The following is a 13,194-nucleotide window of genomic DNA, read 5'->3' as shown; positions in this document are numbered from 1 at the left end:
CCTTATTAAGGTCAATCATTTTATGACCTTTTATGCCTTACTATACTATGTTTTTTTTTTCACTTTTTATGCCTGACTATACTATGTTGTTTGTTTCACTTTTTAGGCCTTACTAAGCTCTATAATTTTCATGACTTTTTATGTCTTACTATACCATGACATTTTTATGACTTTTTATGCCTTGTTATACTATGTAGTTTTTATGACTTTTTATCCCTTACTATACTATGCAATTTTTTTTTTTACTTTTCATGCCTTACTATACTATGTTGGTTTTTTCATTATTTATGCCTTACTTTACTATGTTTTTTTTCACTTTTCACGCCTTACTATACTATGTTGTTTTTTTTTTATTATTTATGCCTTACTATACTATGCCGTTTTTTTTTCACTTTTTACGCCTTAGTACACTATACCGTTTTTTTTTCACTTTTTACGCCTTACTATACTATACTGTTTTTTTTCACTTCTTAGGCCTTATTAAGGTCAATCATTTTATGACCTTTTATGCCATACTATACTATGTTTTTTTTTTCACTTTTTATGCCTGACTATACTATGTCGTTTGTTTCACTTTTTATGCCTTACTATACTATGTTGATTTTTCATTATTCATGCCTTACTATACTATGTTATTTTTTTCACTTTTTACACCTTACTATACTATGCTTTTTTTTCACTTTTTAAGCCTTATTAAGGTCAATTATTTTATGACCTTTTATGCCTTACTATACTATGCCATTTTTTTCTATTTTCACGCCTTACTATACTATGATGTTTTTTTCACTTTTTATGCCTTACTAAGCTCCATAATGTTCATGACTTTTTATGTCTTACTATACTATGCCGTTTTTATGACTTTTTATGCCTTACTATACTATACTGTTTTTTTCACTTCTTAGGCCTTATTAAGGTCAATCATTTTATGACCTTTTATGCCATACTATACTATGGTGTTTTTTTTCACTTTTTATGCCTGACTATAATATGTCGTTTGTTTCACTTTTTAGACCTTACTAAGCTCTATCATTTTTATGACTTTTTAGGCCTTACTATACTATGCCGTTTTTTTTACTTTTCACGCCTTACTATACTATGATTTTTTTTCACTTTTTATGCCTTACTAAGCTCTATAATTTTCATGACTTTTTATGTCTTACTATACTATGACGTTTTTATGACTTTTCATGCCTTGTTATACTATGTAGTTTTTATGACTTTTTATCCCTTACTTCTTTTAACGTTTTTCACTTTTTATGCTTGATTATATCATGTTTCACAGCCTGTCTTAATGGCTGGAAAAAAGAAAGGGGAGACAACAGGAGTTGGCAGATAACTTTCAAATAATTTATTTACAACAAGGAAAATGAGATATACAGTACATCAACAAATAACTGAAATACAATGAACAAAAGAAAGGCCACAGCTTCCAACATGTCTGCCAGGAGCACGGGAGCGATGTCGAAGACAGCCAGAGAGATAGTTAGAGAGGTCATAGAGGCAGGAGTGAAAGGGGGAAGACTTAATGTAGCACACCATGCTAATGTGTAGCGCATCAAGTTGATTCCTGCATCCAGCACCTGAAATGAAATCAGAAAAAACAAAAAGGGACGCTGAGTGCCCTGGTGGACGTTTTTTTTTCACTTTTAATGCCTTACTATACTTTGTTGTTTTTATGACTTTTTAAGCCTTACTAAGGTCTATCATTTTATGACTTTTTATGCCTTACTATATTATGACGTTTTTTTCACTTCTTATGCGATACTATAATATTTCGTTTTTTCACTTTTTATGCCTTACTACGCTTTATAATTTAATGACTTTTTATACCTTACTATACTATGCTGTTTCCTTCACTTTTTACACCTTACTATACTATGCTGCTTTTTTCTATTTTCATGCCTTACTATACTATGTCATTTTTTTCACTTTTTATGCCTTACTACTCTATGTCATTTTTTTCCCATTTTTTAGACCTTACTAAGCTCTATAATTTTCATGACTCTTTATGTCTATGACGTTTTTATGACTTTTTATATCTTACTATACTATGTCGTTTTTTTTCACTTTTTATGCCGTGCTATACTATGCTGATTTTTTTGTTGTTTTTGCCTTACTATACTATGTCGTTTTTTTTCACTTTTTATGCCTTACTATACTATGCCGTTTTTCTTCCCTTTTTTGCCTTACTATACTATGTCGTTTTTTTCACTTTTTATGCCTTACTATACTATGCCATTTTTTTCCTTTTTTATGCCTTACTAAACTATGTTGTTTTTTTCACTTTTTAGGCCTTTCTATACTATGCTGTTTTTTTCTATTTTCATGCCTTACTAAACTAAGTTGTTTTTTTTTCACTTTTTATGCCTTACTACACTATGTCGTTTTTTTAAATTTTTTAGGCCTTACTAAGCTCTATAATTTTCATGACTTTTTATGTCTTACTATACTATGACGTTTTTATCACTTTTTATGCCTTATTATACAATGTAGTTTTTATGACTTTTTATGCCTTACTATACTATGTTGTTTTTTTCACTTTTCACACCTTACTATACTATGTTGTTTTTATGACTTTTTATGCCCTACTATACTATGCTGATTTTTTTGTTGTTTATATCTTACTATACTGTCGTTTTTTTTCACTTTTTATGCCTTACTATACTATGCTGTTTTTCTTCCCTTTTTTGCCTTACTATACTATGTCGTTTTCTTCACTTTATATGCCTCACTATAATATGCCATTTTCTTCCTTTTTTATGCTTTACTAAACTATGCCATTTTTTTCACTTTTTAGGCCTTACTAAGCTCTATAATTTTCATGACTTTTTATGCTTTACTATACTATGTCGTTTTTATGACTTTATTCTTTACTATACTATGTTCTTTTTATGCCTTTTATTGCCTTACTATACTATGTCATTTTTTTCAGTTTTTATGCCTTATTGTATTACGACTTCTTTTGACGTTTTTCACTTTTTATGCTTGATTATCTCATGTTTCACAGCCTGTCTTAATGTCTGGAAAACAAGAAAGGGGAGACAACACGAGTTGGCAGGTAACTTTCAAATAATTTATTTACAACAAGGAAAATGAGATATACATAACTGAAATACAGAAAGGAAAGAAAGGCCACAGCTGCCATCAGGTCTGCCAGGAGCGCGGGAGCGATGATGAAGACAGCCAGTGAGATAGCTGGAGAGGTCAGAGAGCCAGGTTCTGACAGGGGGAAGACTTAATGTAGCACACCACGCTTATGTGTAGCGCATCAAGCTGATTCCTGCATCCAGCACCTGAAATGAAATCAACAAAAACAAACAGGGACACTCAGTGCCTTTGTGGAGTTTCAGTTTGCCTTACTATACTATGTCATTTTTTCAATATTTATGCCTTACTGTACTTTGCCGTTTTTTTCATTTTTTATGCCTCACTATACCATGTCATATTTTTCAGTTTTTTTGGCCTTACTATACTATGCAGTTTTTTTCACTTTTTATGCCTTACTATACTATTTAGGTTTTTTTTCACTTTTTATGCCTTACTGTACTATGTCGTTTTTATGGCTTTTTATGCCTTACTATACTATGTTGTTTTTTCACTTTTTAGGCCTTACAAAGCTCTATGATTTTTGAGATTTCTCATGCCTTATGATACTATGACGTTTTTTTCACTTTTTATGCCTTACTATACTATGACGTTTTTTTCACTTCTTATGCACTACTATACTATGACGTTTTTTTTTACTTTTTATGCCTTACTATACTATTTAGTTTTTTTATTTTTAATGCCTTACTATACTTTACTATGTAATTTTCATGACTTTTAAGCCTTACTATACTATGCCTTTTTTTCAGTTTTCATGCCTTACTATACTTCGCCGTTTTTTTCATTTTTTATGCCTCACTATACTATGTCATTTTTTTCCATTCTTATGCCTTACTATACTATGCCGTTTTTGTCACTTTTTATGCTTTACTATACTATGTCATTTTTTTCACTTTTTATGCCTTACTATACTATGACGTTTTTTTCAGTTTTTATGCCTTACTGTACTATGTCGTTTTTTTCGCTTTTTATGCCTTACTATACTATGTTGTTTTTTCACTTTTTAGGCCTTACAAAGCTCTATCATTTTTGTGATTTCTTATGCCTTATGATACTATGACGTTTTTTTCACTTTTTATGCCTTACTATACTATGACGTTTTTTTCACTTTTTATGCCCTACTATACTATGACGTTTTTTTCAGTTCTTATGCCTTACTATATTATGCCGTTTTGTCACTTTTTATGCTTTACTATACTATGTTGTTTTTATGACTTTTTATGCCTTACTATATTATGCCGTTTTGTCACTTTTTATGCTTTACTATACTATGTTGTTTTTATGACTTTTTATGCCTTCTATACTATGCTGTTTTTTTCAGTTTTTATGCCTTACTATACTATGCCGTTTTTTTCATTTTTTATGCCTCACTATACTATGTCATTTTTTTCCGTTCTTATGCCTTACTATACTATGCCATTTTTGTCACTTTTTATGCTTTACTATACTATGTCATTTTTTTCACTTTTTATGCCTTACTATACTATTTTGGTTTTTTTTCACTTTTTATGCCTTACTGTACTATGTCGTTTTTAGGGCTTTTTATGCCTTACTATACAATGTTGTTTTTTCACTTTTTAGGCCTTACAAAGCTCTATCATTTTTGTGATTTCTTATACCCTATGATACTATGACGTTTTTTTCACTTTTTATGCCTTACTATACTATTATGTTTTTTTCACTTTTATGCCTGACTATACTATGACGTTTTTTTCAGTTTTTAGGCCTAAATATACTATTTATTTATTTATTTTTTTTAATGCCTTACTATACTTTACTATGTAATTTTCATGACTTTTATGCCTTACTATACTACGCCGTTTTTTTCATTTTTTATGCCTTACTATACTATGCCGTTTTTTTCAGTTTTATGCCTTGTTATACTATTTAGTTTTTTTTCACTTTTTATGCCTTACTATACTATGTCGTTTTTATGGCTTTTTATGCCTTACTATACTATGTCGTTTTTGTCACTTTTTAGGCCTTACAAAGCTCTATCATTTTTGTGATTTCTTATGCCTTATGATACTATGATGTTTTTTTCACTTTTTATGCCTTACTATACTATGACGTTTTTTTCACTTCTTATGCCCTACTATACTATGACCTTTTTTTGACTTTTTATGCCTTACTATACTATTTAGTTTTTTTTTATTTTTAATGCCTTACTATACATTACTATGTAATTTTCATGACTTTTATGCCTTACTATACTATGCCTTTTTTTCAGTTTTTATGCCTTACTATACTATGACATTTTTTTCACTTCTTATGCCCTACTATACTATGACGTTTTTTTGACTTTTTATGCCTCACTATACTATTTTTTAATTTTTTTATTTTTAATGCCTTACTGTATTTTGCCGTTTTTTTCCTTTTTTATGCCTCACTATACCATGTCATTTTTTTCAGTTTTTATGCCTTACTATACTATGCCGTTTTTTTCACTTTTTATGCCTTGTTATACTATTTAGGTTTTTTTTCACTTTTTATGCATTACTGTACTATGTCGTTTTTATGGCTTTTTATGCCTTACGATACTATGACGTTTTTTTTCACTTTTTATGCCTTACTATACTATGACGTTTTTTTCACTTCTTATGCCCTACCATACTATGACGTTTTTTTTTACTTTTTATGCCTTACTATACTATTTAGTTTTTTTTATTTTTAATGCCTTACTATACTTTACTATGTAATTTTCATGACTTTTATGCCTGACTATACTATGCAGTTTTTTTCAGTTTTTATGCCTTACTATACTATTTAGTTTTTTATTTTTATTTTTAATGCCTTACTATACTTTACTATGTAATTTTCATGACTTTTATGCCTTACTATACTATGTTGTTTTTTCACTTTTTAGGCCTTACAAAGCCCTATCATTTTTGTGATTTCTTATGCCTTATGATACTGTGATGTTTTTTTTCACTTTTTATGCCCTACTATACTACGCCGTTGTTTTCACTTTTTATGCCTTACTATACTATTTTTTTTATTTTTAATTGCCTTACTATACTATGTTTTTTTTTCACTTTTTATGCCTCACTATACCATGTCATTTTTTTCAGTTCTTATTTCTTACTATATTATGCTGTTTTTATGACTTTTTATGCTTTACTATACTATGTTGTTTTTATGACTTTTTATGCCTTACTATACTATGCCGTTTTTTTCACTTTTTATGCCTTACTATACTATTTAGTTTTTGTCACTTTTTATGCTTTACTATACTATGTTGTTTTTATGGCTTTTTATGCCTTACTATACTATTTAGTTTTTTTCACTTTTTATGCCTTACTATACTATTTAGTTTTTTTCACTTTTTATGCCTTACTGTACTATGTCGTTTTTATGGCTTTTTATGCCTTACTATGCTATGTTGTTTTTTCACTTTTTAGATCTTACAAAGCTCTATCATTTTTGTGATTTCTTATGCCTTATGATACTATGAAGTTTTTTTCACTTGTTATGCCTTACTATAATATGATGTTTTTTTGACTTTCTATGCCTGACTATACTATGCAGTTTTTTTCAGTTTTTATGCCTAAATATACTATTTAGTTTTTTTTTTATTTTTAATGCCTTAATATACTTTACTATGTAATTTTCATGACTTTTATGCCTTACTGTACTATGCCGTTTTTTTTCACTTTTTATGCCTTACTGTACTATGTCATTTTTATGGCTTTTTATGCCTTACTATACTATGTCGTTTTTTCACTTTTTAGGCCTAACAAAGCTCTATCATTTTTGTGATTTCTTATGCCTTATGATACTATGACGTTTTTTTCACTTTTTATGCCTTACTATACTATGACATTTTTTTCACTTCTTATGCCCTACTATACTATGACGTTTTTTTGACTTTTTATGCCTCACTATACTATTTTTTAATTTTTTTATTTTTAATGCCTTACTGTATTTTGCCGTTTTTTTCCTTTTTTATGCCTCACTATACCATGTCATTTTTTTTCAGTTTTTATGCCTTACTATACTATGCCGTTTTTTTTCACTTTGTATGCCTTACTATACTATTTAGGTTTTTTTTCACTTTTTATGCATTACTGTACTATGTCGTTTTTATGGCTTTTTATGCCTTACGATACTATTTCGTTTTTTTCACTTTTTAAGCCTTACTATACTATTTAGTTTTTTTCACTTTTTATGCCTTACTGTACTATGTTGTTTTTATGGCTTTTTATGCCTTACTATACTACTTAGTTTTTTTTAAATTTTTTTATGCCTTACTATACTATTTAGTTTTTTTCACTTTTTATGCCTTACTGTACTATGTAATTTTCATGACTTTTATGCCTTACTATACTATGCAGTTTATTTCAGTTTTTATGCCTTACTATACTACGTCATTTTTATGACTTTTTATACCTTACTATATTATGTCGTTTTTTTTTACTTTTTATGCCTCATTAGACTATGTCGTTTTTTGACTTTTTAGCGTTACCAAGTTATGTCATTTTTATGACTTTTTATGCCTTACTGTACTATGTAATTTTTATGACTTTTAATGCCTTATTGTAGTATTACATTTTTATGACTTTTTATGCCTTACTATTAGACCATGTCGTTTTTTGACTTTTTAGTGTTACTAAGCTATGTCATTTTTATGACTTTAAATGCCTTATTAGACTATGTCATTTAAGACTAAGAAAAACTGAAAAAAAGTTTTTTCCATTTTTATGCCTTACTATACTATGTCGTTTTTTCCAGATTTTTTGCCTAACTATACTATGACATTGTTTGACTTTTTTATGCCTTATGATACTATGACGTTTTTAGACATTTTTTTTACCTTAACATACTATGACATTTTTATGACTCAACAAACTATGAGTTTTTTTTTTAATGTTTTTATGCCTTAGTATACTATGACATTTTTTGACATTTTTATGCCTCACTATACTATGACGTTTTTTTAAGGGCCACCATTTCATGTGGTTATTATGTCTTAACATAGTAGAGATTTTTATGCCTGACTATACTATGACATTTTTTGACATTTTTATGCCTTACCATATTTAGACATTTTTCAACATTTTTATGCATTACTATATCATGACATTTTTTGACATTTTTATGCCTTACCATATTTTCAACATTTTTTATGCCTTACTATACAATGACATTTTATGCCTTACTATATTAATACGTTTTATGCCTTACTATACCACGACTTTTTATGCTTTACTACTATGATTTTTTTTATGCGGGGGCCCGGCGGTTCAGTGGTGAAAACTATCACCTCACATTAGGAAGGTACCAGGTTTTGAACCCCTGGCCTGGGGCCTTTCTGTGAGGATTTTGCATGTTCTCATTTTATCTGTGTGATTTCTGTTTGGGTACTTTTTTCAGGTCTTCCAGATCAAACATATGCACATTAGGTTAATTGGTGACTCTAGTGACTTCATATACTATGACGTTTTTATTTCTTAATAAATGTCTATCTTTTATAATAATATCAACATGTACTGACAGGCTCTGGGATGGGTATATATTTATGTAACACATGTCTATAATACAAACAGACATACTAAAATACATGTTTCTCTTATTTAGACATACATGTCAATTTATGATATTCCAATTTCTAACAGGTTTCATGTGTAATTTTTTCATATATAGGCTATTTTAAATACATATATGATTTTACTTCATATGTACATGTATTTCATATATGTAAATTCAACATCGTACATCTATTACATTCACGTATGGGCATTTCTGAATGTAAATTCAGATCTTATATGTTAATAAACCGTTTGGTTGATGGCATTAAACATCAATTTCTTTGTTTTGGAGGGGTGGTCGTGGTTTTCCTTCCCTACTAATGTTGAGACCAAACCTACGCCCTTGCCCTAAAATCTTTTAATTTTAGACATATGTTGCTGCAGAGAAAAATAAAATAGAGTTCTGACTTACTTTTTTACTTTCTTTGTTTTCATACAACCAGAGTGGGCGTCTGGATGGAGGCGAGGAGTCTCGTAGGAGACAAAAAGCACTGGCCCGTTCAACCATGGCAGCACGGAGTTTCTCGTCCCCCCAGGGCGAGCTTGAGATGCATCGCCTAAGGAGAGCTCTGGAGAGGGTCTCCTTTGACCAAACACTGGGAGGGAGGCTGGACGAAAGTGATGGGGAAACGAAGCCCCCATCACGAGGGACACTGTCCCGCAGAAGCCTCACTGACTCCAGTAAGATACTATTAAGAAAACCAGGACTATGCTTCTCATCTTCCCTCCATCAAATTTCTATCCCTCACTTTCTTGCTTTGACCCTCAGATGGTCTCCTGTTCCCTGCCTCTCCTCTGGACTGGGACAGCTTCACAGATCCAGAGTACCTCTTCACTGCTGTTCCCCCAGAGGATCCCCCACCAGGTCAGTGTCGCTCACGCATTCATGGCCTGCTGAGTGGCAGGCCTGTGTCCTGGGAGGTCACTGTCGACCTGGGGCACCTCTGGACCCCTGAGGGCCAGGAGACATCAGGGGCTGAAGGATGTGGAGGAGGGGAAGAAGGAAAGGGAGGGGAACCATGGGAGGAGATTATTCACCAACTGACTGCTCGCTCAGTTATAAGAGACTTTGAGAAAATGGCAGAGAAGGAGAGTGACATTGGACATGGTGAGGTTTAACTGATGATTTCTCTTGCTGACTGACGTACCGTTATCTCCTAACTGTTATAAATGCTGTCTATCTCTTACTTTTTCTGTGTTGTTGTATTTGATGATTCCTTAGGTTCAGCTAAGCGATACCGTATGAAGGCTATCCAGACCAGTAAGCATTGTAACATTATCTGCATGTACACAGCCTTCACTACCACTGATAGCAACCCCAACAAAGGCTTGCCAGAAGGCATGGACGTCCAAAACACAGGTGTGCTACAAAATCTCACACAGACAGAGCAATTATATATTTTAGACATTAGGTTTTTATGTTACTTTTCACAAGGAGTCCTATTCAATCTGTGAAAATAGTTATCTAATGTGCTTTGTGGCTCTGAAGGGTGCTTTCTGACAAAATGACCCTGATGATGTCATTAGGGTTATCTCAGGTTGGGCTTCAAATTTTTCACCGATACAAACTTAGGATGTGGAGTTTTGGCATTTACTGGGCAGGGATGGTCTACTGAGAGATGCTCTTGAGTTGTATTATGGCAATTGAAGGATTCAGTTTTTTTGGTGTTTGAGTCAAGATATCTCCGCCAGTGCTTCTTATTTTTTTACCAATTTTTTTCTTTTTTTTAATCTTTCTTCCTCACCTTAATAAAAGTACAATGCTAGATCGCTCTGACAAGTACCAGCAACACAAATATACTAGCATTCATAGTCTAAGCTAGTTTGCAATGCCTGTTCTTACAATTTGTTAAAAATATAAGGAAAATACACAGATTTGATTTCAGGCATGGGTTAACTTATGTTGAGGTTTCATTTAAAGACCAAATTTTAGTGTGTATTTGTGCTGTGTGTATGTGTGTGTAGGGATGCATTTGGGAAACAAGTGGAGTTCCCAGTCAGGTAGTCGCAGGCAGAGGGCCTATTCTGTTGGTTTGGGCAGACGGCGCACCAGTAGAGACAGTGAAGAGATTGAGGACACCTGGAACTCTACAGGTATAAAGACTGAATGATACCAGCACCCATATCTGTTGCCAAGACTTTAGGTCAATCAACAATCTTTGTATCTCTCAGACAGAGATGACACTCCTGCCTCACCCTGTAGCCTTACATCCTGGGACTCTAGTAAGTATTGCTGTCGACTCGCTCAGTGAAAACACTCTAGTGTCAGTGTACTCCCAAAGTTAGAGACGTCTGACCAGAAAACCAGTTCAAAACTCTAGATGAGTCTGTATGGAAAGAGAAAAGGAAGACCTACTTTCCCTTCCTCTGAGGTAATGGATCAATGGTAAGGATCAATTCACAGAAAAAGTCCAAAAAAGCAAGATATTTTCTCCCTTGCCTCTAGTGGTATGAAGCCATGCAATAGTTAAGGTTTATTCACCAAGGTTTTAGGATATCAGACTAACAATTATGCCTCCACCTCAATACAATGGAGTGTGCTGGGGTGTAGAATTTGTGTTTGTGGTGCTCAAAAAGCTGAAACATTATATTTAAAAGCAATATTTCTTTCCAAAAACAATTCCCCCTTTGTTCTAAATAATTCACAAAACACAGTGTAAGACATTTCTAAAGGGATTATTTTATCATTAGAAAATAGTTCTACTGAAAAGTGATCACAGCAAGAACACAGCTATCTTTTTTTTGGGGTGCACTGAGCCTTTAAACGCAGTCAGGCAACATCACCTTGTAACTGTACTGATGAAACAATAGTGTTTAATGTTTTATTCCACGCTGCTGTCTCAGGTGTAGGAGGTAGTGCCTACTCTGCTACAGCTCCAGCAATAACAGGCGCCTCATGCACTCGTTCACAGCGATCTATAGAGAGCAAGTCAATGGAGAGCTTCTTTGGCACCAGGTAAAGAAAACTTTCACATTAAATTAAGATTGTTGAGTGAAAATTTCTTGTCAATGCTGCATTAAATTGTGAAGGGGATCAACAAAAATGTTAGTGTTTAGCAGAAACGGACTGAAAGTAACTAAATGATCTTTCTGGAAAGGTTACCTCTTTTTATATATTCCAGGTTCCCACTGGGCAGACTCAGGTCCTCTATTTCATCAGGAAAGCAGATTCCTCTCAAGTCCCACTGTTTGTCAGCAGAGACTGAGAAACAACCTGAAACTGAGGCCCCGGACTATCTTCCCCTGGTGAGCTGTGCATACAAACAACATACGCAATCTTCTACACACAAGCGCGCAAACACATTTATTAATTTGTGTCTATATGGTGTTGAATCAGGTGCGTCTGCAGCTGGCTTCAGGGGCTTTTCTTCTGACGGAGATGTACTCAGACTGTGTCCAGATCCCCCTGGACCGCCTAAAAAGAGCTTCACCCTACAGCCTCCACCGTCGCAGCCTCAGCCCACCTTTCCGTTGCACTTCCCCCAGCGCTCCATCTTTATCCACCTCTGCCAAGCCTCTGGGTGCTCCCTCTAGTCACCATGTTACCTTTTCTCCTTCTTCCGGCCTCCTCTCTAAACCAACTGCACCTCCTTTCCACCACACTCCAGACGACACTCCCCTGATGCTGGAACCAAGGCTTCGCCGAAGACACCTGTCTGACCGAGACACTGTCACCTCACCCCCTGACCTCCCCAGCTCCGAGGAGGGCTCCCTGGAGCTATCAGTTGGCCTGTCCCACAGCCAGAGCCACGGCCAGGCAGATAGTGGTCGCGGATCAGAGACAGATGTTTATGAAGGCTCCACAGTAGAGCCAGCTGACCTCCAGGGGAGCTGCCTGTTGGCTCAAGAAGACCTGGAGGGCTCAAGCTGGGCCACAGCTGTGGCTCTAGCCTGGCTGGAGCACCGCTGTGCTGGCTACTTCATGGAGTGGGAGCTGGTGGCAGCAAAAGCAGACTTCTGGCTGCGCTGTCAGGAGCTGCCTGAGGGGGTCGACCTGGCGGGGCTGAAGGGAGCCGCCAGACAGCTGTTCCTGCTGCTACGCCACTGGGACGAGAACATCAAACTAAACATGCTGTGTTATAACCCCAATAACATGTGAGACTATCATCTCTGAGGAAACTGAGCCAGATCTACTGATTTGCATACTCACTTGTTACCTATGACTGTGACTGAAAAGAAGCAACGGCTTTACATAAAAAAGTGAATCCTGTATTTTATCTGCAACCCAGTGCCAAGTTCATTCTGATATTAAGTTGCACATGAAAAATTGTACTGATGTAAGAATTTATATTAACTTGAAATGACTACCCTTTACATGACATCTACCAAGTGGCCTTTTGTTATAAATATGCTTTATGCAATCACATGAATGCCTTGACCACCTGAATGGGCTTTTTGTAGTTTTAGCTTCCTGTCAGTATAATGTTGTTACTTTGCTAAATGTATAATCACAATCAGTCAGATAGGAGTGATTTTGATTATCAGGATGATTATTTGATAAACTAATGAAAGATTACTTTAAACAATGAACTTGCTGTTGTGAAAATAAATTTTAAAAAAA

General features: G+C 34.0%; 1 protein-coding gene across 1 annotated transcript; it reads left to right on the top strand.

The window, feature by feature from the left end:
- The first annotated feature begins 9,084 nt into the window (after positions 1–9,084).
- Positions 9,085–13,187, top strand: LOC111654439 (von Willebrand factor A domain-containing protein 5B2-like). Its single transcript, XM_023405452.2, has 8 exons — positions 9,085–9,314; positions 9,403–9,741; positions 9,856–9,993; positions 10,599–10,727; positions 10,806–10,856; positions 11,478–11,589; positions 11,756–11,879; positions 11,971–13,187. Exons 1-8 carry the CDS (start codon positions 9,140–9,142, stop codon positions 12,730–12,732), a joined length of 1,830 nt encoding a protein of 609 aa, XP_023261220.2. The 5' UTR covers positions 9,085–9,139; the 3' UTR covers positions 12,733–13,187.
- Positions 13,188–13,194: the final 7 nt, after the last annotated feature.

The sequence above is a fragment of the Seriola lalandi genome, unplaced genomic scaffold, assembly GCF_002814215.2.
Source record: "Seriola lalandi dorsalis isolate HSWRI2012SDOR001 ecotype SW California unplaced genomic scaffold, Sedor1 jcf7180002054277, whole genome shotgun sequence".
Lineage (NCBI taxonomy): Eukaryota > Metazoa > Chordata > Actinopteri > Carangiformes > Carangidae > Seriola > Seriola lalandi.
The sequence above is the reverse complement of the archived record's forward strand: the minus strand, read 5'-3'. Positions and strand labels throughout refer to the sequence as shown.

What these genes read in the sequence shown, in the direction of transcription:
- LOC111654439 (XM_023405452.2), top strand. Translation starts at nt 9,140, where the DNA reads ATGGCAGCACGGAGTTTCTCGTCCCCCCAGGGCGAGCTTGAGATGCAT. An exon ending in GGACACCTGGAACTCTACAG is followed by an intron (nt 10,728 to 10,805) that starts GTATAAAGACTG and finishes TGTATCTCTCAG; the next exon opens with ACAGAGATGACACTCCTGCC. An exon ending in CCCCGGACTATCTTCCCCTG is followed by an intron (nt 11,880 to 11,970) that starts GTGAGCTGTGCA and finishes GTGTTGAATCAG; the next exon opens with GTGCGTCTGCAGCTGGCTTC.